Here is a 22500-nt window from a genome sequence, read left to right as displayed (position 1 = left end):
GATTAACATGCAAAAAAGAAAAGTAGCCTAAACTCACCCTTTAACTGAACACGATGGATTTTCACAGTTTTATATGCATTTATATGTCAGAGAGAAAAAATACAAATAAGCACAACAAAAATCATCCAAACTAAAAATAAACAGAACCGACGGAGTCTCTCGACTCAGAGATCTACGTAAAGCTTTTTGGATTCAGGATTTCTTATTGCTACGTCCGAGTCGCACCCCGACTCTACGGCAAGTCGGAGGAGCCACAACACAAACCATCACTTCTGCAGCATAAATGTGATACTTTCAATACATGGCTTCTTCTCACTGTGGAAACTAACTCACACTCACACACACACACACACACACACCTGGGCTCCAAATAAATACATTTAAAAACAGTCCACGTGCATTCGAATGGAACTCCAGTATTCATATGGCCGTGCACGCACACACACACACACACACATACATACACACAGACAATCGCACATATTCCCGAGGAGGTGGACAAACATAAAATAATTCAGAGGGAAAGTTTCTTCAGCCAAGATAAAGATCAAAACTCATTTAAAGTTAAGACTCAGCGAACAAGTCGTTCCAACAACTTTAGCTCCAGTTTGGTTTGAAGTTCTCGTGATTACACGTTAATGTTTCCATCGTCGACTGAAGGAGAACAGGAGCTTCACGGCCGCGGCGCTAAACGGCAAAAGTTATCAGTCAGGAAATGTTTCTTCATCAGGTGCAACTGAACTGTGAGAGAATTCTACCTGCTGGAAGAATTTAACGTTTAATTTGCTCCATTAACCAACAGCAAACTGTTCTGACGGAGCAGAAGGGAGGAAGCTAACTTAGCTTAGCATAGCATGGCCCCCTTATTCCCATTTTAAGTTCTCAGGTTTTAGACGATAGTATAAAAATATGCCTCAAGTTTCTTGCTCCCGTGAAACTCTTGGATCCAGTCGACTCCAAACATGAAACACAGATTCCGCAGCAAGAAAACCATTCTGATCATTTCCAGTTCCACTGTAACTTTTTCTAACGTGAGTTGCACCGACTTGAACGAACATCGGCCACTGACCAAGTGTTAGGGTTAGGGTTAGGTAACCCTAACCCTAACACTGGAATTTGAGGGAAACTTTGGAAGAGACGAAGAAAAACACGACGAAGGATCTTTTGACGAAACTGATATTTGATCCGGAGTCGATTTATCATTCAAAGGTAAAACATCAGAATGTGATGCCTCCTTTGTCAAAATCAACCAGCGAACAGGGGGGGGGGGGGCGCGGACGTTGAGTTCAGACTGAAGGAAACTCTCTCTCTTGATTGTGTCACAATATTCCACTGTAGTAGAAGTAGAACTAGTAGAAGTAGTAGAACTAGTAGAAGTAGTAGTTTGGAAGTTGTTAGTGCCAGTTTACAGCAGCGTCCAGGCACCGTCTGGTTGTTCACTAGTTTTCTTTTGGACCGCCTGTCGGTCGCTGCCTGACGGTTTCATTATGAGCCGCTGAGGTTCGTATGTTTTGCTTATGAGGTCGATACTTGATATAAAAAGAAACAGACGAAAACGTGCGAATAGAGAAATTAGCAATGTTCATCTCCACGCGACACAAACACACGACGTCAGGATCAGTGACCACTCGGCTGGTTGTAGCTGTGTCGGGTTGGAGGTTCACAACTTTGACTTGTTTGAGGAAATATCGTCCAGGAACATTTAATAATACTCACGTCCACTTAACGTCCACCCGTCATCTACCTCCTCTTGGAAATCACACGAGAACCAACTAAAGGTTTAATTCATTATTTTAAATCCGTTTTCAATTGGAAAAATACGACTGATTGTCTCTGGTGCTAAATTAATTAAGTGTTTAGTTCATGTTTTCTTTAGATCAGCTGTTCTCGTCTCTGAAGACTGAAATACAAGCAAACATGCTAACGTTGTCCTGGACCAACTACAGAAACTGATAATACTGGAAGGTTAGCTAGGTCTGCTATTAGCTTCTATTGATGCAGCATTAGCCTGATTAGCAAGTCCTCGCTGGTCAGTTAGCTGAAGCGCATGTGCTTTGAGTAGATTTCAAAGGACCCAAAACAAGCTAACAGGCTAACGATTAGTGCTAGCGACAGCTTAGCATACAAAACGAGTTAACTGTTGTCTTGTCTAGCAGCTGAACAAAGCTCAGGCTAACAATAAGAGCTAATGAGTGCTAGCTAACGTGCTTTAGAAATTAAACCAGTTAAGGCCTCAGCAGGTTGGTTAGCATGATCCTACAAATTAGCCCTGGTTAGCATTAGTTTGACCTGGAAGCTACTGTTAGCCCTTTTATCAGGAGTTGTGAATATCTAGCAAATGTTAAGGTTAAATGCATAAACCGTGCTAGCGATGACTTAGCCCTTTATAATTTTGATTTGACGCTGCAGTTGATACTAATTCAGTAGCAACTCAGACGTTAACCAAAATCAGCCGTGTTTGAAGCCATGGCTAGTTCTGGCCCACAGTGGAAACCAGGCTAGCACAGAATTAGCCGTGCTAGCCTGTTGAGGAAGACACAGGATTCGAAGGCTGCGATGCTCGTCCGCTCTGTTCGTGGTCGCAGTTAAAAGCAGAGATTGAGGTAAACTGAACCACATCTGAGGCCCTGTAATATACCCTACGTGAACACTAGGGGGCGACGATGAGACACAGGTGGGAGTCGCACACATACACAACAAAACTTTTGATTTGTTCAGTTATAAAAAATATCCACAAAACACAAGAATTCCCGTCCCTACGCTGAAGATCACTGCTAATCACACACACATCACGTGCACACGTTCAACATGGAATCAACTGAGAATGATTAGGAAAGAGAAAATATTAACACAAACCAGAGGGAGACGCAGAGGGATCAATAGTGTGATGGATTACAAAAAAAAACACAGAGCAAAATGATCAACACAATTTTCTTTCACACAGAATTTGACTTTGTCAAGTTCATAAATGTTTTGTGTTATCTGCCGAGAGACGGGGAACTGGTGCGGAGGAACGACGGCGACGAGGCAGCAGCCGTTCTGCGATTTCCAGTTACAAAAGACGTCGTTAGCCACACGGAGGGAAACGGCGTCCCCTCCATGTTGGATTTTATCCAGAAATATGTGAACAGAAGTTTGAATTCTGAAAAGCTGCTGACGGACCAAAGAAAAGAGTCAAGTTCCGACAAATCCACAGGTTCATCTGTGAAAATGAGATTGTTCAGTCTCTGATGTGATTTAAATACAGACGAGACACCGACAGTCCGTCTCCGTCTGTCGCTCTGCGTCTCCTACGTTGATCATTAATTCTCAAACAGAATCTAGAACAATAATAAATCGTAACTTTATTCTTTTTATTGCTGAAATATAGATTCCCCGCACAAAAAATAGTAATGCAAATCATTGTCATCATAAAAAGCTATAAAAATTAGATCCATCCTCCGTAATAATGCAGATAAAGATATAGCAAAGAACATCATAGAAGTAGGACTAGTAGTAAGGCACTTCAAGAAAACGAGGTTTTCGTCTTTCTGTCAAAAATAGTTTTTTCTGGGCTGGTTTTTGCATCATCATCATCATCATCAGCGACGGTAAATGTAGCGTGTTTCCATCGTATGGCACTGTGGCGACGCTCAGGCAGCTCCGGAGGTTTCTTCTCAGTCGACCCCGACAAGAGGAGGCTCTCCGTTGGGAAGGCTTTGCTCCAGCGACGGCTTTGTGTGGATCTCCAACAGCCCCTGGATGGCGCCCTCTGCAGGCGTGACTGTTATGGCTCCCCCTGGTGGAGAGCTGGAGGAGGAGGGAGCGGGGTCTTTGGAGGAGTTTGAGTCCCGGGTGGATTTCTGGTCGCTGTCCGAGGACTTGTCGCTCGTACTTGTCTTTGTGTCAGTAGCTTGTTGACTGGGAGATGTGCTGGTGTCGGGTTGTTGCGTCGCAGAGTCGACACAAAGTTCGGGTTTGTTCTCCGCGTCCGGGTCCTCAGAGGAAACCGCGGTGGTCGGCTCTGAATCCGCACCCGGACTTTCCTCAGATTCTGCTCCGTCACCAGCCTCCTCCTCGTCTTTCACGTCGTCCTCCTCCAGCTCCTTAGCGGCGCTGCTCCCACACTCGCTCTCGTTCTCCGAGGGCGGGCAGGTGGATGTCGGAGTCGGGGTGCAGGAGTCTCCGTCCTCGCTGGCGTCGTCGTTTGCAGCCGAGGATCCGTCGGCTCCACGGGGCTTCAGGTGGATCCTCTGGTGACGAACCAGACTGTGCTTCAGCGTGAACGTCCTCTCGCAGGTTTGACACTGGTACGGCCGCTCGCCTGCAGACGGAGAATTTACTGAGATCATTAAATCATCATTAAATTACAGACAAAAAGAAAATCAGAAACACATTTTCATTTAACCTGAAAAAGTTGTAACTGAATAATCTGTGAAGAAAAAGTTAAAACACATTGAACAAGTTATATTGTAATAAGTGAAAAGTGTGTGTTACCTGTGTGGGACCTCATGTGTCTCGTCAGGTCTTGTAGGGACCAGAACCTTTTTCCGCAGACGTTACAGATCTTCTTCCTCTTGTCCACTCGTCCTCCGCTTGTCTCTCCTCCCTCCAGACTCTTTGGTTCTGACGTTTCTTCATCGCTCCTCTCCTCCTTCTCCTTCTCCTCCTCCTCCTCCTCCTCCGACTCCCCGCTCTCCCCCGCCTCGCTCTCAACTCCTGCTCCATCCTCCAATTCCATCTCCTTCATCTCCTCCTCTTCATCTTTCTCCTCTTTCTCCTCTTCAGCCGGTTTGGTGGCGTTGCTCTCCGTCGCCTCATCTGTCATGGCCGTCTCTTCCACCGGTGCCGGCGTTGGTGTCTCCTCTGAGAGGTGCGCCCTCTCGTGGCGGGCGAGGGTGGTGGCGTAACGGAAACTCTTTTTGCAAACTCGACATACGTGTTTGTACTCCGGCTGCTGCTTCACCACAGGACCAGAGGAGGAGGAGGAGGAGGCTGCAGCTTTTTTCTCTTTCTCCTCCGCCTCTGGACCCTCGGATGCTCCCTGCGGAGCGGAGCTGGACGATGGCGCGGAGGAAGATGAGGAGGAGGTGGGCTGGGAGCTCTGTTCTTCCTGGGCGGAGCCTGAAGACGTGGAGAGCTTAAAGTCGATGAGCTTTTTACCGAAGTTCAGGTCCAGACTTTTGTTGCTGTGGCAGTCGTCGTCGTCTGTGCTCTCCGCCTGTAACAGACATCAGGGATCAACAATAGCAACATTTAATAGAATTATATTATTAAAATAGTAACAAACTTTCATTTATTTTTCAACTTCAAATCTAGGTTCTCCGAAAAACTTTCTGGAGTCGTTACCTTGGTGCTGCTCAGTCGAGGCTGTTTTCTCTGAGCTGCTCTGGTCTCTGGCGCCCCCTGCTGGTCCGGCTGCTCTGACATCTCTGAATCCTCGTCCTCTTCTTCGTTTTCAGTTGAACTGAAACCTGCAGCACAACAAACCGTCAGCACAGCAGCAAACTGAGCAATAATAAGATACTAACTATACAATTCAATGCAACTAAATAAGAAGTGAATGATGAGTCGACATCAAAGTTCCACTTATTATTTAAAACCTTTCATGCTGGGAACAACATGAAAGGAGAAGGTGAGAGAAATAGAAATAAAATCCGATATAAAATCCTCGAGACGTCCAATGACGACGCTGCCGTTCACCACATGGTTACCAGGCAACCACCTCGACGGCACATTTCAAACCCAGAATAATTCTTCATGAGCAGCAGCTGAACACTAAATGTGCTTAAACTCACCAAAACGTTTGGGCTCCAGTTCCTGATTCTATCAATTCAAACCAAACTGAACGACCAATGGGCTGAAAGTATCATGACATGATTCAAATGGTAAAAGAAAGTAAACAAAATAAACATTTCATTGACTAACCTTGACTTGATGTGGGGGAGGGGCTTGTTTGTGTGAAGTCCAGCTCTTGTTCTAGTGGGTTGGGGCTCTCTGATGTGGGGGATAGACCTCCGGGGGTGTTGACAGCGCTGAGGTCGTGTGCTTCTGCTGCGACCTGCTCCGTCTCTGACTGACTCTCTGAGGGACAACACAATCAACACAATCAACACAACCAACACGACCAGTACATTCATCATTGGTTCACAATCTGGGGTTCGAGGACCTTAAAATATGTCACAAGAAGAATGGACAAGTGGGTTTGAGTTTTTAAACTCAACATTACAAAGAAATCCTGCCATTTTCTGACCTCCGCTGTCGTGCGAGCCTTCATCGCCGTCCTTCTTTCCGAGGGAGCCGTTGCGTCGCAGCGTCCTGTGTGTCACGCCGTGCTTCCTCAGCAGGTGGCGCTCACAGTTGGATTTGGTGGAGAAGAAGGCGTCGCACTTCGGACACGGGAAAGGTTTCTGACCTGAAGAAGGAAAGATGAAGGATCTGCATGAGGAGAAAACATCTGGACGACCAGTGTGTGTGTGTGTGTGTGTGTGTGCTTGTGAGTGTGTGTGTGTGTGTGAGTGTGTTACCGGTGTGTGTCAGCATGTGTCTCTGCAGCGAGCTGGCCCAGGGGAACACTCGGGGGCAGAAGGGGCAGGTCATCTTCTGGACAGAGTTGGAGTAAGCGTTTTTCTTCCCTTTGGACACCTTCACCTCCTCCTTCCCTCCTCCGTCCTTCTCCTCCCCTTCTCCTGCTCCGTCAACATCTGTTCAATCAAACCTCAGTTTATCATCTGCCTGTAACTTTCATGTCACTTCCTGACAGCGTCTCGTCCGTCGCCCCTCCTACCTCTCTTCCCGCCCAGGTCTGCGGTGCCGGTCTGGAGATAGGTGCTGAACTTGTTAGTGTCGGTGGTGGCGAGCATCTTCTCCACGCTGGCAAACTCGCCGCTGGACTCCAGGTCGATGCCACCGCCGCTCGCAGCAGTCTTCTCTCTCAGTGCCAGGGCCGCCAGTTTCTTCCGGGAGCGTTTTCTGCAGAAGAGAAAACCAAATCATAAAACATCATTTCCCAAACAAAGAAAATGAACCTCATGTCAGCGTTGACGTGATTTTAGTGATGAGGTTGAAGTTCACAGACCTGGATGACCCCTCAGACGTGTCGTCACTCTGCGTTTCCAGACCGGCGGAGGGTCCTGGGGCGTCTGCAGCTGAATCGGCCTGAGAGGGAACGACAACGCTCTGCGGTTTACAGTCCAGTGTGGCAGCTTCTCTCTTCAGCAGGTCTGGAGCTCCAGAGACGGAGTGAATGATCTGAGCGATGGAGGCCAGGGGGGGGAGCTCTTTCAGGGTGGTGGAAGGTGACGAGGAGGTGGAGGAGGCCGGTTTGGGCAGAAGTGGTTTGAGACGCTGCGCTCGAGCAGAGTTGTTGAGATTGGGGAGGGGGGTTGGGGGAGGGGTTGATCCAGGGGGGAGCTGGTAACAGCCGAGCTGGGGGTGAGGGTGGAGGGCGCCGCCCACCTTCTCATCCTTGGACAGAGGCAGAGCGAGCTGCTGCTGCTGCTGCTGCTCGATGCTGCTGCCGCTCTGCTCCGTCTTGATCTCCCTCTTCTCTGCGGGTGCTGCCTCTCTGCGCTGCCTCTTGCTGGGGATGGACAGGTCGATGGGCTGGTCGACGGCGGAGCAGTCGAAGGTCGGGGAGACGCTCTCCAGTTTGACCCCAGGTGACTCCACCTGGCTCCCTGCCCCACGACCTTTAGCAGAGAAGTCGAGCGGCTGGTCCAGTTCTGTAGGATAAACCACGTGCGCTACTTCCTCCACCTTCACAGCTTGGAGCATCTGGATCGGAGGCGGACTGATCCCGTTCAGCAGAATCTGATTCCCCGGAGCAGCTCGAGCTGTGGCGACAGTAGCGACAGGCACAGCGGCCGGCTGAAGCGAGGCGATATGTTCCTCTATCTCCCTCTCCTGCACCTCAGGGTGCTGCTTCAGCAGGTGATGGATGCAGTTACGTTTGGCCAGGAAGGCTGCGCCGCAGCGCCGGCACTCAAACGGCTTCTTCTGGCAGCCGTTATGTGTGCGCAGGTGGATCTGTAGCGCCCGGTAGGTCTTCAGGTCCTCGCCACAGAACCGGCACGTTGTCTCAGCTCCGGTGCAGCCCGTCTCCGTGTCTTGGGTGGAGGTGGTGATTGCTGCAATGTTTCCCGTCGTGGCAGAGGTGACGTACTTTATGTTCTTCTCAATGTCCTTCCTCGAGGACTTGGCGTGTTTCTTCCTGAGGTGGCGCTCGCAGTTGGCTTTGACAGTGAAAGGATAATGACAGACCCGACAGACATACGGCCGTTCACCGCTGTGTGTCCGCAAGTGTCGGATCAGCGTAGCTTTGTCTGGAGCCACGTAGTCGCAGATGTTGCACTGGTGAGGAAGGATGCCGAGGTGAAAGCGCATGTGAGCCTGCAGGACGCCCGAGAAGGCAAAGACCTGGTCGCAGAAGCGACAGGGGAACGAGCCTTTAGCTGACCCGGCGTTGCCGTTGCTCCCCACTTTGGTTCCTGGCTTCCCACTGCTAAGCCCCGCCTCCTCGTGTACAGCTGTGCTTGCAGCTGGCGGTGAATCAGACAACGGAGTGTGGGCGTCGCCCATGCACTCTGCATCCATCTGCCCTCCGCTCCCAGTGGATGAGGAGGATGAGGAAGGCGTTTTGAAGAGGGTGGGGTTGGGAGGTGGAAGGCTCGGGCTGATGCAGCCCAGTGATGCCTGCTGGGAACTCTGGAGGGGGGGAGGAGTTGTTGCTGTGAGGCTGGAGCGAGGGGTGATGGGAGGTTTGGGCTTCAATGGGGGCATCGCTTTCTGAGCCTGGACTTGACCTGAGGGCGAAGAAACAGAGTCACTGAGCGTCTTACTGAGTTCTCAGTATCTGATTGATTGATTGACTGACGAACATTAACCGTTGCGAGCCGACACCCACCTTGACCTCCAGTGAATCCAGGAGCTTTGGCGAGAGGCGGGAGGGTCAGTCCCATCTGATTGGGAGCTGCAGTCGCCACTTTGAGGATCTGCTGGATGTCGGCCAGCTCTCTGACCCCGACTGCCCCCGCCTCGCTGGGTTTGGCACCTGACGAAGCAGCGCTGGCCGCTGCAGCGCCCCCATCAGTCTGCAGGAGGAAGCCCGTCTGGAAGGGCTGCTTGGACAGCAGGCTGAGGGCGTCTTTCTGGGAGAGGCCCTGCAGGGTGGACGCCTCCAGCAGCGGAATGCTGAGCGCCGTCAGACCACTGACACCGAGAGTCAGCCCCAGACCTCCAGACAGGAAGGACGAGGCCGGCTCCTGCGGGAGGCTGGAGCACGGCGGCTCCACGTGGATCACCTTGATGCTGTCCAGATGGGCCTGATGGATCTCATCGTCTGTGGGTCCAGACTTCACCTGAAAAATAAAACAAGGCCGAAATTTATTAGAGAACTTTTCCAGGGTTGAATTTCTCCTGATCAATGTAATGATCATGTTTTTGAGGTTTGGTCGGCTCCTGTTTTCATGAGATCTGTCTCTTTGAAGTCAGACGAGTACCTGACAAGTTCTGTGGTGACAAAAACACCTTGTATTTCTGAAGCTCACCGTAGAAATGTGCTGAAGACCGAGCACATCCAGGAAGCTGGCCTGCTTCGAGTGTGAAGTTACTTTCTGTCCATCCTGACCCTCGGTCTCAACGCCATTTCCTGCAGCTCCGCCCTCTTTGACTTTCTCCACCTTTTCCTCCGAGTCGGTGGGGGAGGGTCTGTCGTGGTGGGAGATGGTTTTATGGAGGTCGAGGGCAGAGCGAAGGGGGAACGCCTTGTCGCAGCTGTCACAGACGAATCGGTGGAACTTACTGATACAGCGACGGAGGTTCGTCTCACACCAAACCTGGACGACGACAGAACAGGAGGATTAAAAACACGGATCCTAAAAAGCCCGGCAGACGTGTCTGAGTGGAGACGTGGTTACCTGAGCGATGTGAGCAAACTTCTTGCAGGAGAAGTCGATGAAGGCCAGGTCGTTGAACCCGGTGGGGATGGAGGGGTTGTTCTGGATGAAGGGGCGGCCGCTGGGGTCCTGGGGGAGGAGCTTATGAACCGCCGCGTTGTGACGCAACAAACCGCGGTGAGTTCGGAAAGAAAGGCAGCAGAAGTCACACCTGCGAACAGAAGGAAGAGAGTTTATTTATTCTGTCAAACTCTGGACGTCAGGAACCAGAAAAGAAATCAGATCTGTCAACGACGACTATAGATAAAGAATTATACAGAAAATATAGTGTATATAGATGGTATGGATCTGCATCAGCTGTAATACGACTGAAGTTAATATATTAATAATAACAATATACACATATAAATAAGTTGATTTGTTTACTACAATGAAACCTGTTTAAGGTTCTGCAGATACAGAAGTTAAACTTTTTCTACCAAACAACAGAACGACTCTGAGCTTTTCTTTGTATTTTCTGCTCATGAAGTTGATTTCTTCTGATAAATGTTTCATTATCTGTTCTGAACTGAAGGTTTTTAGTGACAGATATAAAATGAGCTGCTGCTGAGGCTCCTCACGGGGATGAGTCTTAATTTAACACTAAAATAGGATCAATGCAGCGATTGGCTGATTAATCACTAAGTTGATCAATGCAAAAGTCATCGCTTCATAATTCATTAGAATCATTTCTCTTCTTCCATCATTGTAAAGTGAATGTGTCCAGATGTTTTTCACAACTTTCTTAATTTATAGACTAAATGTTTAATGGAGAAAATATTTGAGATTATTTAATAAAACATTTTTGTGAATGCGGCTTTGCTCTTTTTTTTCTCTTTCTTTCTCTCTCTCTTTCTCTCTTTCTCTCTTTCTTTCTCTCTCTCTCTCTTTCTCTCTCTCTTTCTCTCTCTCTTTCTCTCTCTCCATTTCTCTTGAATCCTTTTCTTGTCTCTTCCACTTCATCAGTCTAAAGAAACAAACCTGCTTCTGTGGCCACAAGGTGGAGACATTTCTCTGTGTTTATGGATCAGGTTTGATGTTCGAATCCGGTTCAGAGAAAAAAGTGATGAAAGACATAAAAATACGTCTTTTGAAACGATCGTTGAAAATCGTTTGTTTCAAATTAAAACGGACACAACTCGTGTCCTCACATGTATAGAAGTACGTGTGTGTGTGTGTGATAACCTGCTCTTGTTAAGCACTGAGAGGACAGCTGCTCAATGTCTGCCACAGTCACACACTCTTATCACATCCACGTGTGTGTGTGTGTGTGTGTGTGTGTGTGTGTGTGTGTGTGTGTGTGTGTGTGTGTCTGTGTGTGTGTGTGTGTGTGTCTGTGTGTGTGTGTGTGTGTGTGTTTAAGCTGTGTGTAATCCCCTCAGACAAGTTGTCAGAGGGTTCTTGGTGGGAGGTGGGAGAGGGGACATCACACACTGTGGACCATATGTGGACCAGCACTTGTTAAACTCTCCTCCTCCATCCCTCCATCCCTCCATCCCTCCTCCTCTCATCCCTTTGTTCTGAAGCTCGTGTGTTTCTTTGTCAATGTGGATCAGTTACCTTCAACGTATTCATCAATATTTCAATTCTTTTTTGACCGAAGGAAACGTTTCTCTGAGAAATCACCACATCGTTAAAATGGCTCAATTAGTCCTGCAACTATTAGTGATGATTGGTGAATCTATGAATTAATCAATTAGGTTTGATTAATAGGTCGAAGGCTCTTCAGGTGTCTTTTTCTCTGCCCGACCAAAAAGAGTTTGATGATGTTTAATTAGTATGAAGAGATTCTTCATGTGACCTGAATCTGAAGCTTTGTAATTCATCTACGTTCACAGACTGATGCTAATGGAGGTGAGATGTTTGTTTGTTGGAGAAACACTCGACTCGAGTCGGACTGGAAACAGGTGAACAAAGAACTCAGATATCACCTGTGCACCGGGAGAACCAGTCGATAATTCATAAAACATCAGATCATCTTTTCCCTCAACACATTCTCAATCAAATGAACTTGAGTGGCTCCACAAACTTGGCACCTTCCCTCCCTCCATCGCTCCATCGCTCCATCCCTCCATCCCCTCCCTCTCTCTCTCTACACCTCCGATCCTCTTAGCGACTGATTAAAGAGGATTTGCAGCTAAATATTCCCGTTGCCTCCATAACGAGCTCAGCGCCGCCTGCTGCACTCCTCCATCCCTCCATCCCTCCATCCCTCCATCCTCCCTTACTGATTTCATTCATTTGCTTTCTTTCTTTCTTTCGTTTCCTTTCTGCTTCTCTTTATCTCTTTTTTCTTCTCTTCTTTTTTTCCTTTCTTCTCTTTCTTTCCTCCCTTTCCAGCTTAGAAACAATGAATGAAAAAGCAACAGGATGAACTCAGTGTGTGTGTGTGTGTGTGTGTGTGTGTGTTTTTGTGTTTGTTTGAGGTGGGGGGGGGGTTAGGAGTTTTGTTGCCATGGTGACAGATGGTATCTTTTTTAGGGGTAGGAGGGTGTCGTCATGGCGACGGGGCCCGGCTGAGCGCGTCCTTGCACCTCCTCCTCCTCCTCCTCCTCCTCTCTGTGACTTATTAAGCCGCCTCTCTCTCTCTGGCCCACTGGTGACTTATTAGCCCCCCCCCCGGTTATCCATCCATCCGTTCATCTCTGAATCGGTCAGTGGTTATTTTACATGTTTTAATCCCTTCGACAGTTTCGATTTGTTTCTAATATGTATTGTTTATGAATTTAAAGATAAAGTTGATTAAAGTTGATGAATCAGTTGCAGTTTTCATCATTAACTTGTTGAACTTGTTTCACTCTGAGAATCATTCACTTGGTTCAGTTTGGTTCAAGTTAAACTTTTTCTTTTAGTTTCCAGTCTCAGACTCGGGTCCATATTTACTTTCCTCATGTTTGACGTTTGAGTTATTATGATGTTAAAGACGGAAACAGTTTGAATCTGATGATAAAGAAAACAAAGTACGTTTCAGGACATTTTCTGAATCAAGCTTCATGTGTTTGTTCCATGTTTCATCTGATCTGTTAGTTCTGGTTTCACATTGTAATTTACAGACTAAAGAATTTTGTCTGACATACGTACGTCCTGTCGTCATCACCTACGTGGGCGGAGTCTACCTATACTTGACTCTGATTGGTTTGTAGACGGCGTGCGTCTCTGGCACGGTACAAGGCGCCCGGACCTCACGTGCGTCTGATCCTGAAGCAGCGGCAGTGATAATTTTACATAAGTATAAGTTAGTAAAAGTGTTCGTAAAATCAAAAACTCATTGCAGGGATTTATGGAGGGAAGCAGGGGATTGTGGGACTCTGTGTGTGTGTGTGTGTGTGTGTGTGTGTGTGTGTGTGTGTGTGTGTGTGTGTGTGTGTGTGTGTGTGTGTGTGTGTGTGTGTACCTCAGTGCAGTGTCTGGGTGTGTGTCCATGTGTGCGTCCAGCTCCAGTCTGGAGCTGCAGGTCTTGAAGCAGATCGGACAGGGCAGCAGCTCCTCCTCTGATCCGCGAACCGCCGCCGCCGACTCCTCCGCCGCAGCAACATCCTCCACCACCTGAACACACAGCGAGCAGACGGGACGTTATTCACACCGCAGACAATCGTCGGGATTGTTTCACTGACGTCTAACTTCACGTTTTCTTGAGCCTGATGGAATGAGTTGAATTTAATAATTTCCTGTGCGTCTCTACCTTCTTGCTGGGGGGCTCCTCTCCGTTCTCCTCCTCCGATCCCTGCCTCCTCTTGACGGACGGACGGCGTCGTTTGGCGATGGTGGGGGGGCAGATGGGGAGCATACCGGTGGCCGGGTCCTTGTCGTGGATCTTCATGTGTCTGAGATAGAGAGATAAAGAAAGAAAGAAAGAGATGAAGCTAACTACGAACTTTCATTAAACAGATTTTAAAAGTCAACAAATGTTAAACTTAAAACAGTGCAGTGTTCATCTGTGTGTGTGTGTGTGTTGTAAACGTGTCAAACCTGTGCTTGTTTATTTGTGTATTTATATTTGATACTAGAACTAAGAGTTTGTAGGCTCTTCACACGTGTTTTATTATTTGTGTGTGTGTGTGTGTGTGTGTGTGTGTGTGTGTGTGTGAGGGCACGTGTGTGCATGTGTGTGTGCATGTCTATGTGCGTGTGTGTGTAAAGGTCATCCAACTCGCATGTGGTGGCAGCAAAGTGTCAGTTTACAGAGGTTTAAAAAGGAGAGGAAACAAGGGGAGGAAAGAAGAGAGAAAAGGAGACAAGGAGATGAAATGAAGAGAGGAAGGGAGGAAAGAATAGAAGGGGGAGAGTTGAGGGGAGGAGATAAGGAGAGAGGAGGAGAGGGGGAGACAGGAGGTAAAGAAAGTGGGTTAACCAGCAGAAACAGGAGGAGAGGTGTCAGCTCTATTAATAGAAGCCAACAGGCAGCGAGCTGGACGCCCTTAAGAGGTCCTGACACAGTCAGCAGATCTGACACCAGCTGACAGGAAGTTGTTTATTAACCAATCAGGTGGGTAACGGAACTCAGCCAATAAGAGAGCAAAGTCTCCTCTGCCTAAAGTGTACTGTGACCCCAGCAACCAACCAATCGGAGGGCAGGACACGTGCAGCGTCTGCAGTCACACAATCCTGATGGATATGTGTGTGTGTGTGTGAGTGTGTGAGAGTGTGTGAGTGTGTGAGTGTGTGTGTGTGTGTGTGTGTGTGTGAGTGACTCTGTATTTACAGTGTAACAGTGAAGTATGTTAAAGTTCCTCTGCTGCTTTAAATGTTTATAATGTTCTGGTTATTTTAATTAGCAGCTCAGTTGTCTGTTGCTATGACAACTTAAACAAACCAAAAACTAAGTAGGACACATCCTGAGCCGAACGTGAGCCGAGAGGAAACTGTGAGGACTAACCAGTACTAACCAGTACTAACCAGAGCTAACCAGGGCTAACCAGGACTAACCAGAGCTAACCAGGACTAACCAGAGCTAACCAGGACTAACCAGAGCTAACCAGGACTAACATGGACTAACCAGGACTAACATGGACTAACCAGAGCTAACCAGGACTAACATGGACTAACCAGGATTAACCAGGACTAACATGGACTAACCAGAGCTAACCAGGGCTAAGCAGGGCTAACCAGGACTAACCAGAGCTAACCAGGGCTAAGCAGGGCTAACCAGGACTAACCAGAGCTAACCAGGGCTAACCAGGACTAAGCAGGGCTAACCAGAGCTAACCAGGGCTAACCAGGACTAACCAGAGCTAACCAGGGCTAACCAGGACTAAGCAGGGCTAACCAGAGCTAACCAGGGCTAACCAGGACTAAGCAGGACTAACCAGGACTAACCAGAGCTAACCAGGACTAAGCAGGGCTAACCAGAGCTAACCAGGGCTAACCAGAGACAAATGTGAGCTAACAGAGAGCAAATTTATAGCAAAGAAACTTTCAGCTGAACTACTGCAAAGACACTGAGACTCTTAATTATTAAATTAGATTTAAATAAATTAAATAACTGTCTCAATTTGTCTTGTTTTGAAGGAAATGTTAAATTTTTTTTCTAAAAGTTCAAAATGTAAAACATTTGTATCAGGATGAACTTATTAATATTTCGATTTAAAGAACACGGGAACAACACTAATGTTTTAGCTGTTTCAGCAGCTGTTTCTTATTTGAGATGATTTATAAATAACACTATGATTATGAAGCTGATTTATTTAGTTTGAGCCACTGACTCTTTGCAGTAACTTGACTCATTATCATAGAAGCTCTGACGCTGAGTTTTCTTTAATAAAAATCCTCCTTTTCTCCTTTTCTCTGATCTGTAACTTTTCCTTCAGCTCAGTGAACACGTGCGACGCCCACACGGCTTCAGACCAGAGAACAGTGGTTTCATGTTTCATCGATGCTCAGAATCTGTTTCTCTCTTTTTATTTCCAGCTTCTCCTCTTCTCCTCCCTCCTTCTCTGAATCGGAACTTTTTTATTCTCCAGTTTCTAAATCTGTCTCCTTTATTGGAAACAACACATTTCAGATTTTGCCAAACAAGGATGAGAATTCATGGCTGAATCTTTTCCTTCCTTCTTTCCATCCCTCGCTCACGTCTCACCCTCATCTTCTTTCCGTCTTTTTCCTCCTCCCAGCCCCCCCCCCCCCCCCCCTCCCTCTCTCCCTCTCTCTCTCTCTCTGCCTGTTTGAAGATGGTTGAGTTGGAAAATCTCGCGTTTCACATTTCAAAGGATGCTCTGCTGCAAAATGGATTCCTCCTCCCTCCCTCCCTCCCTCCCTCTGCTCCTCTTTTCCTCTCTCCATCCGAACAGTCCTCCTCTTTATTTTCTTGCAGCACATGTGAAAACAGGCCTCACAGGGAGAAGTGGAGCTGGAGTTGGACGCTCCTGCTTTACGTCCTCGCTCTCCTGCAGTTTGCATTGTAAATGAGCAGAAGCTCCGTCCGTCCTCATCCTCTTTTCTTTTTTTCCTCCTGTTTTATTCGTCGTTGCAGGATTCTGAGAAAATGACGTAACAGTTTCCAGGGTGTGTTGATGGAAATCCTCATCCAGGTCGTCGGCAGCCGGCAGGAGGCCTCAGTGTGAGTTCGTGTTTCAGAGAGAGAGAGAGACGCTGCCGCAGAGACTCGCCAAACCAGACCTCCGACTTTCTGAGGTACAGCTGCAGCGGCTCGAGAGCTGAGCAGCTTCAGCCGACTAACAAGTCACAGAAAAGATCCCGTCAGCGCTGAGGAGACGAGGCTGGAGAAAATCCTCGGCTTCATCACGACACCAAAACCTCCTCAAACCGTTCAGAGCTCTTTCTCTGTTTATTAGTCAAAAGAAACTGAAAACATCCAGAAACTGTTGTGGTCTCCTCTGCAAACTGAAGGGGATTCCAAACAATTCCAGAGGAACAACTGTAAACATCTGTCTTTGACCTGCTCAGCAACAAACAGCTGACATCCGGCGACATCCACACTGTTGCTATGGTTACGCCTGCTGGAGTTTCCAGACTCTGAATCTGAGACTTGTGTGAACTGGTCTCGTTTCAGTTTGAAAACTCTGGGTTTGTGTTTTAGTCTGAACAGAAACTGAGACGTTCTCTTCCTGATTGGTTCTCATCAGTCACGTGACTCGACGACCAGCGGTGAACACAAAGCGTCGCTAACACTTCCTGTGACGTGTGTTTCCAGGCGTGTGGACGGAGCTTCTCTCTTTCCTCATGACTTAATTTTTCTCAACTCGCTGCCACAGAACAGACACGTTACTCTCTGTCCTACAGTCGCTCCTCCTGCCGACACCTCCTCATTCCATCAGCCTCTCCACCTCCTTCATCAGAACAACATGAACACGCTCATCTCACATCACACATGTCAACAGGGCTGGTTTCATTAGAACAGGAAGAACAACATCATCATTACATGATGTGAGGGAAGAAATCGTTCCTTTAAACTGCAGGTAACTGGATAACAAGTGATTATAAGAGGTCACACACACACACACACACACACACACACACACACACACACACACCCACACACCCACACACACACACACACACACACACACACAATTTGCTGAAGAGACCGTTGGATGCGATGGTGGAGGCTGGACTTCACTGATAAATGACTGGGCGTGTGTGTGTGTGTGGATGGTTAAAAGTTGTCTTCCCACTTCCTGAGTAATCCCACCGCACACACACACACACACACACACACACACACACACACACACACACACACACACACACACACACACACACACACACACACACACACACACACACACACACACACACACACACACGAGACGGGTAAATGCCAACTTCCTGTGCCTGAGGTTTTAGTGTGTGTTCATGTGTGTGTTTGTGTGTACTAGGTACACACTGATTATTTACTGTGTTTAACTTTTTCTGTTTTGAGATAAAAAATAAATTTTAAATATCTTGTGTTTTTAAAGATGAATAAAGTTTAGTTTGAAACATTGAAACTGTGAAGTTGATGTTTACACGTACAACTGTGTGTTGTTGTGTGTTGGAGTGCATCAGTGTGTGTGTTGTTGTGCGTTCTGTGTACATTGTGTGTGTTGTTGTGTACCTGTGCATGTTCCCGTTAGTGGTGAAGGTCTGTCCACAGACGACACATTTGTACGGCCTCTCTCCGCTGTGGACCAACATGTGTCTGTCCAGCGACGAGGCCGAGCTCAGACATTTCCCACAGATGCTGCACGAGTGGTCGCTTGCTCCGGCGTCAGTGTTGTGCTGCGGAGAAAGAGAAACATTTATTTATTTTCTCACATGGACTCAGACGTTTGTGTTGTCAGATACAGAAGCTCCAGAACACGTCAGGAACACGTCAGGAACACGTCAGGAACACGTCAGGAGGCAGGTGTTTACCTGTCTGATGTGCATGGTGAGCGAGTGTTGTGATTGACAGTCCTTGTCACAGAGAGGACAGATAAAAGCTGAGCTGGTGTCTTTGGTGTCCTGAAAACAAACACATACACGTTCACGTAAAACACAAAGAGTTTGTCTCCGTCTGTGACTTTGGAAAAAGTCCCAGCAGATTCATTTGTAGTATTTACAACAAACAGAAACAACATCTTCCCAATAGAAACTGCTATTTGGTGTCATGAACTTTTAAAAGTGTAAGTTTTTTGTTGAGGTATCGAATCACAATGTTTATACACAAACATCAGTGAGACGCACTGTTGCATCAGGTGACATGTTCCCTCATCACCACACACACATCCTTCTACCTCTAGCTTAGTGAGGACACTCATTGACATTATACATTCCCTAACCTTAACCCTAACCCTAACCTTAACATTACTCTAACCTTAACATTACTCTAACCCTAACCTTACTCTAACCTTAACATTACTCTAACCCTAACCTTACTCTAACCTTAACATTACTCTAACCATAAAACCGAGTCTTTACCCTCAAACAAGCCTTTGAAAAGTGAGGACCGGTCAAAACGTCCTCACAAATATACAAGTGTCCACACACACACACACACACACACACACACACACACACACACACACACACACACACACACACACACACACACACACACACTCTGCTGAAACACTTTTCCTTTTCCTGTTTCAGTTGCAGGAAATGATGACAAAGCCAGGAATGCCACAGTGCATGATGGGAGATGGGAGAGGAGGAAAACAAGGGGAGGAAGCAGGGAGATGAGGGGAGAGAGGAAGAGAAAGGGAAAGTGAAAGAAGAGTAGAACCAGAGATGAAGACGTGAGGAGGAGTGTACAGTCGACAGTCCCGCCCCCAGGGTTTGACTGACAGCTGGTGTCTGGGGACACTAACAGATAAAGATGTGTCAACACAGTATTAAAGGTTTTCTGTGTGGGTGTGTTTGTTTCGTGTACCTGGGTGCGTCTTGCGTTGCGGCCGGGTGGGGCCCTCATGGCTGATGTGAGCGACTTGCTGGGGGAGGGGCTTAAAGCGGAGAGGAAGACGTTAATAAAACTTTTACTGAAGACATGTAAATTAAAATCACAAGGAACGAGAGGAAGAAGTTATCAGATCGTTTATCTCACTTATTTCTGACTGTAGCTTTGTTTTTAATGTTCATGGGTATTACATGATGATAATAATAATAATAACAACAATAACAACAATAATAATAATTATGCAAAGTGCGTACATTTGACATGGAAATTAAAAAAAACTATGAAATTGAGCAGGTTTGTATAAAATATAAAAATATATAATAGAATGCTTATAAAACATCTCATTATTAAATAGTTGGTGGTCACCTTGGCGACGGGCCGGCCGATGAGTTGGCGGAGGTGACTCCACTCTCTCCTTCTCCTTCTCCTCCTCCGTTGATGCTCTCTGCCGCCATCATCACTGCTGACATCATGGCGTTGATGGAGGACAGGTCGCCTCCTTCCGTTGCCATGGCTTCTCCTGCTCCTCCTCCTGCTGCTCCTCCTCCTCGGTCTCCGTTCTGTAGCTTCTCTCCTCCGCTCTCTGTCGCCTCCTTCATTCCATTGATCGCTCCTGTAGGAGATTTAATATATTGAGACATTTGATAATGTCTTTTAACTTGTATATTTGTTTTTGGTTCTTGGGTTGAAATGTGTTTTGTACGAACCTTTGAGGTTATTGTGTGTTTTCTCCTCTGTTTGCTCCGCCTCCTCTTCATTTATCTCAGTTTTGACTCCTCCCACTTCTTGCAGCTCCTCTGTGGAGTTTTCCATCACTGCTGAAATATGAAAAATCCTCACAGATTTAACATGTGTACAGCAGAGAGGACCGTTCATTCATTAAACATGTCACACAAACTTCATTAGAAATCTGGTAACATGTATCAGCCTGTCACTCAGTGTCAGCTGGAGATGAACAACTACTGTGTGGATGTTTTTACCAGCTGAGGGAGGTTAGACAGATTCTACCATGACGGCAGAAGTTCATTTCCCATTCTGCATCGAAGTAAGTTGGCAGAAATGTTATCGTTCTGGTAGATTTTGAATTCTACATTTTAAAGTACATTGATTGACTTTAACAATAAACAGAAGTTCTGTTAATGACTGATGAGGATTCTTCTTTAAGAGAAGAAACTGGAAAAACAGATTGTAAATCAAACCAACTTTTAAAAGTTAAAAAGTGAGCGGATGTTGTTTGTTCACAGAACAAATCCTCTTATCGTCCGGTAAAACTTTGAATTTACATCACGTCTGCATCTTAAATGTTTACACAACTTCCTCACTGAGAGCTGCTCCTCATCATCGATTCATTCTGACAGATGAAGATCAGGAGCGAGGCAGCAGAGGACGGCAGCCGTGACCTTTGAGCTATAAGAGCAGATTTGGCTCAGCGCCGACTGGACCAGAGGGGACGAAGTCCCGTCTACAATCCTCAACTAACTCCAGCACGGCCGAGAGAGAGGGACAAATGGAGGAGAAGGATGGAGAAGAAAGATGGAGGAGAAAGATGGAGGAGAAAGATGGAGGACAGAGAAGAAAAGAGGGATTTTCTCAGAGCAGAAGAAGAGAAGCTAATTGCTGTTTCCTGTTTGGCAGCCCCCACAGGAAGACGCTCTCCAGAACCGACCACTTCCTCCTCCAGCTCAGAGCGAAGCTATGTGTGTGTGTGTGTGTGTGTGTGTGTGTGTGTGTGTGTGTGTGTGTGTGTGTGTGTGGGGGGGGGGGTGTTGGAAATTCCTTGTTCAAAGGAAAACCAGAAGAGAAGGAGGAGAGAGAAGCAGTGAACGGAGACAAGAAACTTAAAATGATAAAAGTTCAGTGAAAACAAACCAACCGGAGGAATAAAGTTTGTAAAAAAACTAAAACTGCCTGAAACAGAGTCAAGAAGTGAAAATATAAAAAGAAAAAACTGAAATATCACCAACAAACAAATTAACTGTAATAAACAGAATTATTCAACTCTGGCAGAACCATAGAGACATTTATTTACTTTTTTAATCTAAACTTTATCATCTCACTTTTGAAACCTGTGAAGTTATGAGCTACATTTGGCTGATTTACACTCATTTGATTCTGTTTAATAATGATTCAAACTTTACATTTTCAATTACTTTCTAAAAATTTTTTGTTGATTTACATTTTTTTATTCCCCAAATTTTGTTATTAATTTGCAAGTCTTGATTCTTTCTAGATTTATCTTTATTGAAATTTATAATTGTTTAAAATTGTATTTTAAATAATTTTGTGTCATTTTACTTTTTTTATTTTTAAGATTTTCAGTGTAAATATTTTATATAATCTAAATTAATTTGTTTACAGATTTTAAATCAGATTTTGAACTTTTAATTATCTTTAAATATGATTGAAGTTTATATTTTAAAATGTAGTAGAAGTAAAATAGGAAAGAGAACAGGAAGAAGGGATGAAGAGAAGATGAGTGGAGCTCTGCGAGTGACTGGTGACAACTGGCCGAGTGTGTGTCTGCGTGTGTGTGTGTGTGTGTGTGTGTGTGTGTGTGTGTGTGTGTGTGTGTGTGTGTGTGTGTGTTGTGTTTCCACTGACCTATCACTGCTCTTATATGACAAACTGTAACATGGTCGTGGCAGGTGCATCAACGCACATGCACGCACTCGTGCACACAAACACACAACTTATCCCTGGATTGTTTTTATACTAGCATCGTTGGTTGTCAGCTCGCACACACGCACACACACACGCGCGCACACACACACACAGTGTTGTGATTGGCTGACAGAGCGCTCAGGCAGCACTTTTTACAGCCTGCAGAAACGAACGGCAACAGATGGCTGCAAGAGGAGAGAGGAGGAGGAGAGAGGAGGAGGAGAGCGGAGGAGGAGAGCGGAGGGATGGAGAGAAGGAGAGATTAGGTTTGTTAGAGGGAGAAAGGATGGAGGATAAGAAGATCCTCTGCCTGCCCTCCTCTCGTTTCACAGGACTTTATTTCACCTTGTGGATCAATCCAGTCGTTTCTTTATGGTGAAGATTGGCTCTATTAACACCTGAACATTCATCTGACGTGACATCGATACAAACAGCAGCAAGTTTGCATCATGATTAATTGATAATAAAAAAAGTTTGTACTGATTGAAGGACTAATAGTTTCAGCTCCGTGTCATTAAAACACTGTCATGCGTCTCAAAGCTCTTTGAC

General features: G+C 46.4%; 1 protein-coding gene across 5 annotated transcripts in view; it reads right to left on the bottom strand.

The window, feature by feature from the left end:
* Window positions 1–2919: 2919 nt before the first annotated feature.
* rreb1a (ras responsive element binding protein 1a) overlaps window positions 2920–22500 on the bottom strand; it is a 49546-nt gene continuing 29965 nt past the window's right edge. For 2 of the 5 annotated variants that reach the window (XM_034572049.1, XM_034572046.1), the window contains 18 exons: window positions 19998–20108; window positions 19657–19903; window positions 19267–19336; window positions 18267–18356; window positions 17968–18131; window positions 13597–13738; window positions 13309–13460; window positions 9897–10086; window positions 9528–9815; window positions 8881–9338; window positions 7058–8806; window positions 6767–6951; window positions 6507–6683; window positions 6233–6394; window positions 5908–6063; window positions 5329–5453; window positions 4477–5200; window positions 2920–4303 (listed from right to left, as the gene is read on the bottom strand). In XM_034572049.1, coding sequence (XP_034427940.1) covers window positions 3657–4303; window positions 4477–5200; window positions 5329–5453; window positions 5908–6063; window positions 6233–6394; window positions 6507–6683; window positions 6767–6951; window positions 7058–8806; window positions 8881–9338; window positions 9528–9815; window positions 9897–10086; window positions 13309–13460; window positions 13597–13738; window positions 17968–18131; window positions 18267–18356; window positions 19267–19336; window positions 19657–19903; window positions 19998–20103 — 5832 coding nt within the window. In that variant the 5' untranslated portion in view covers window positions 20104–20108 and the 3' untranslated portion in view covers window positions 2920–3656. The remainder of the gene's footprint in view (window positions 4304–4476; window positions 5201–5328; window positions 5454–5907; window positions 6064–6232; window positions 6395–6506; window positions 6684–6766; window positions 6952–7057; window positions 8807–8880; window positions 9339–9527; window positions 9816–9896; window positions 10087–13308; window positions 13461–13596; window positions 13739–17967; window positions 18132–18266; window positions 18357–19266; window positions 19337–19656; window positions 19904–19997; window positions 20109–22500) is intronic. The other 3 variants (XM_034572051.1, XM_034572047.1, XM_034572048.1) reach the window with 2 other exon arrangements.

The sequence above is a fragment of the Hippoglossus hippoglossus genome, chromosome 20 (genome assembly GCF_009819705.1).
Source record: "Hippoglossus hippoglossus isolate fHipHip1 chromosome 20, fHipHip1.pri, whole genome shotgun sequence".
Classification (NCBI taxonomy): Eukaryota; Metazoa; Chordata; class Actinopteri; order Pleuronectiformes; family Pleuronectidae; genus Hippoglossus; species Hippoglossus hippoglossus.
Note: the sequence above shows the minus strand (reverse complement) of the source record. Positions and strands in the feature narration are given on the sequence as shown.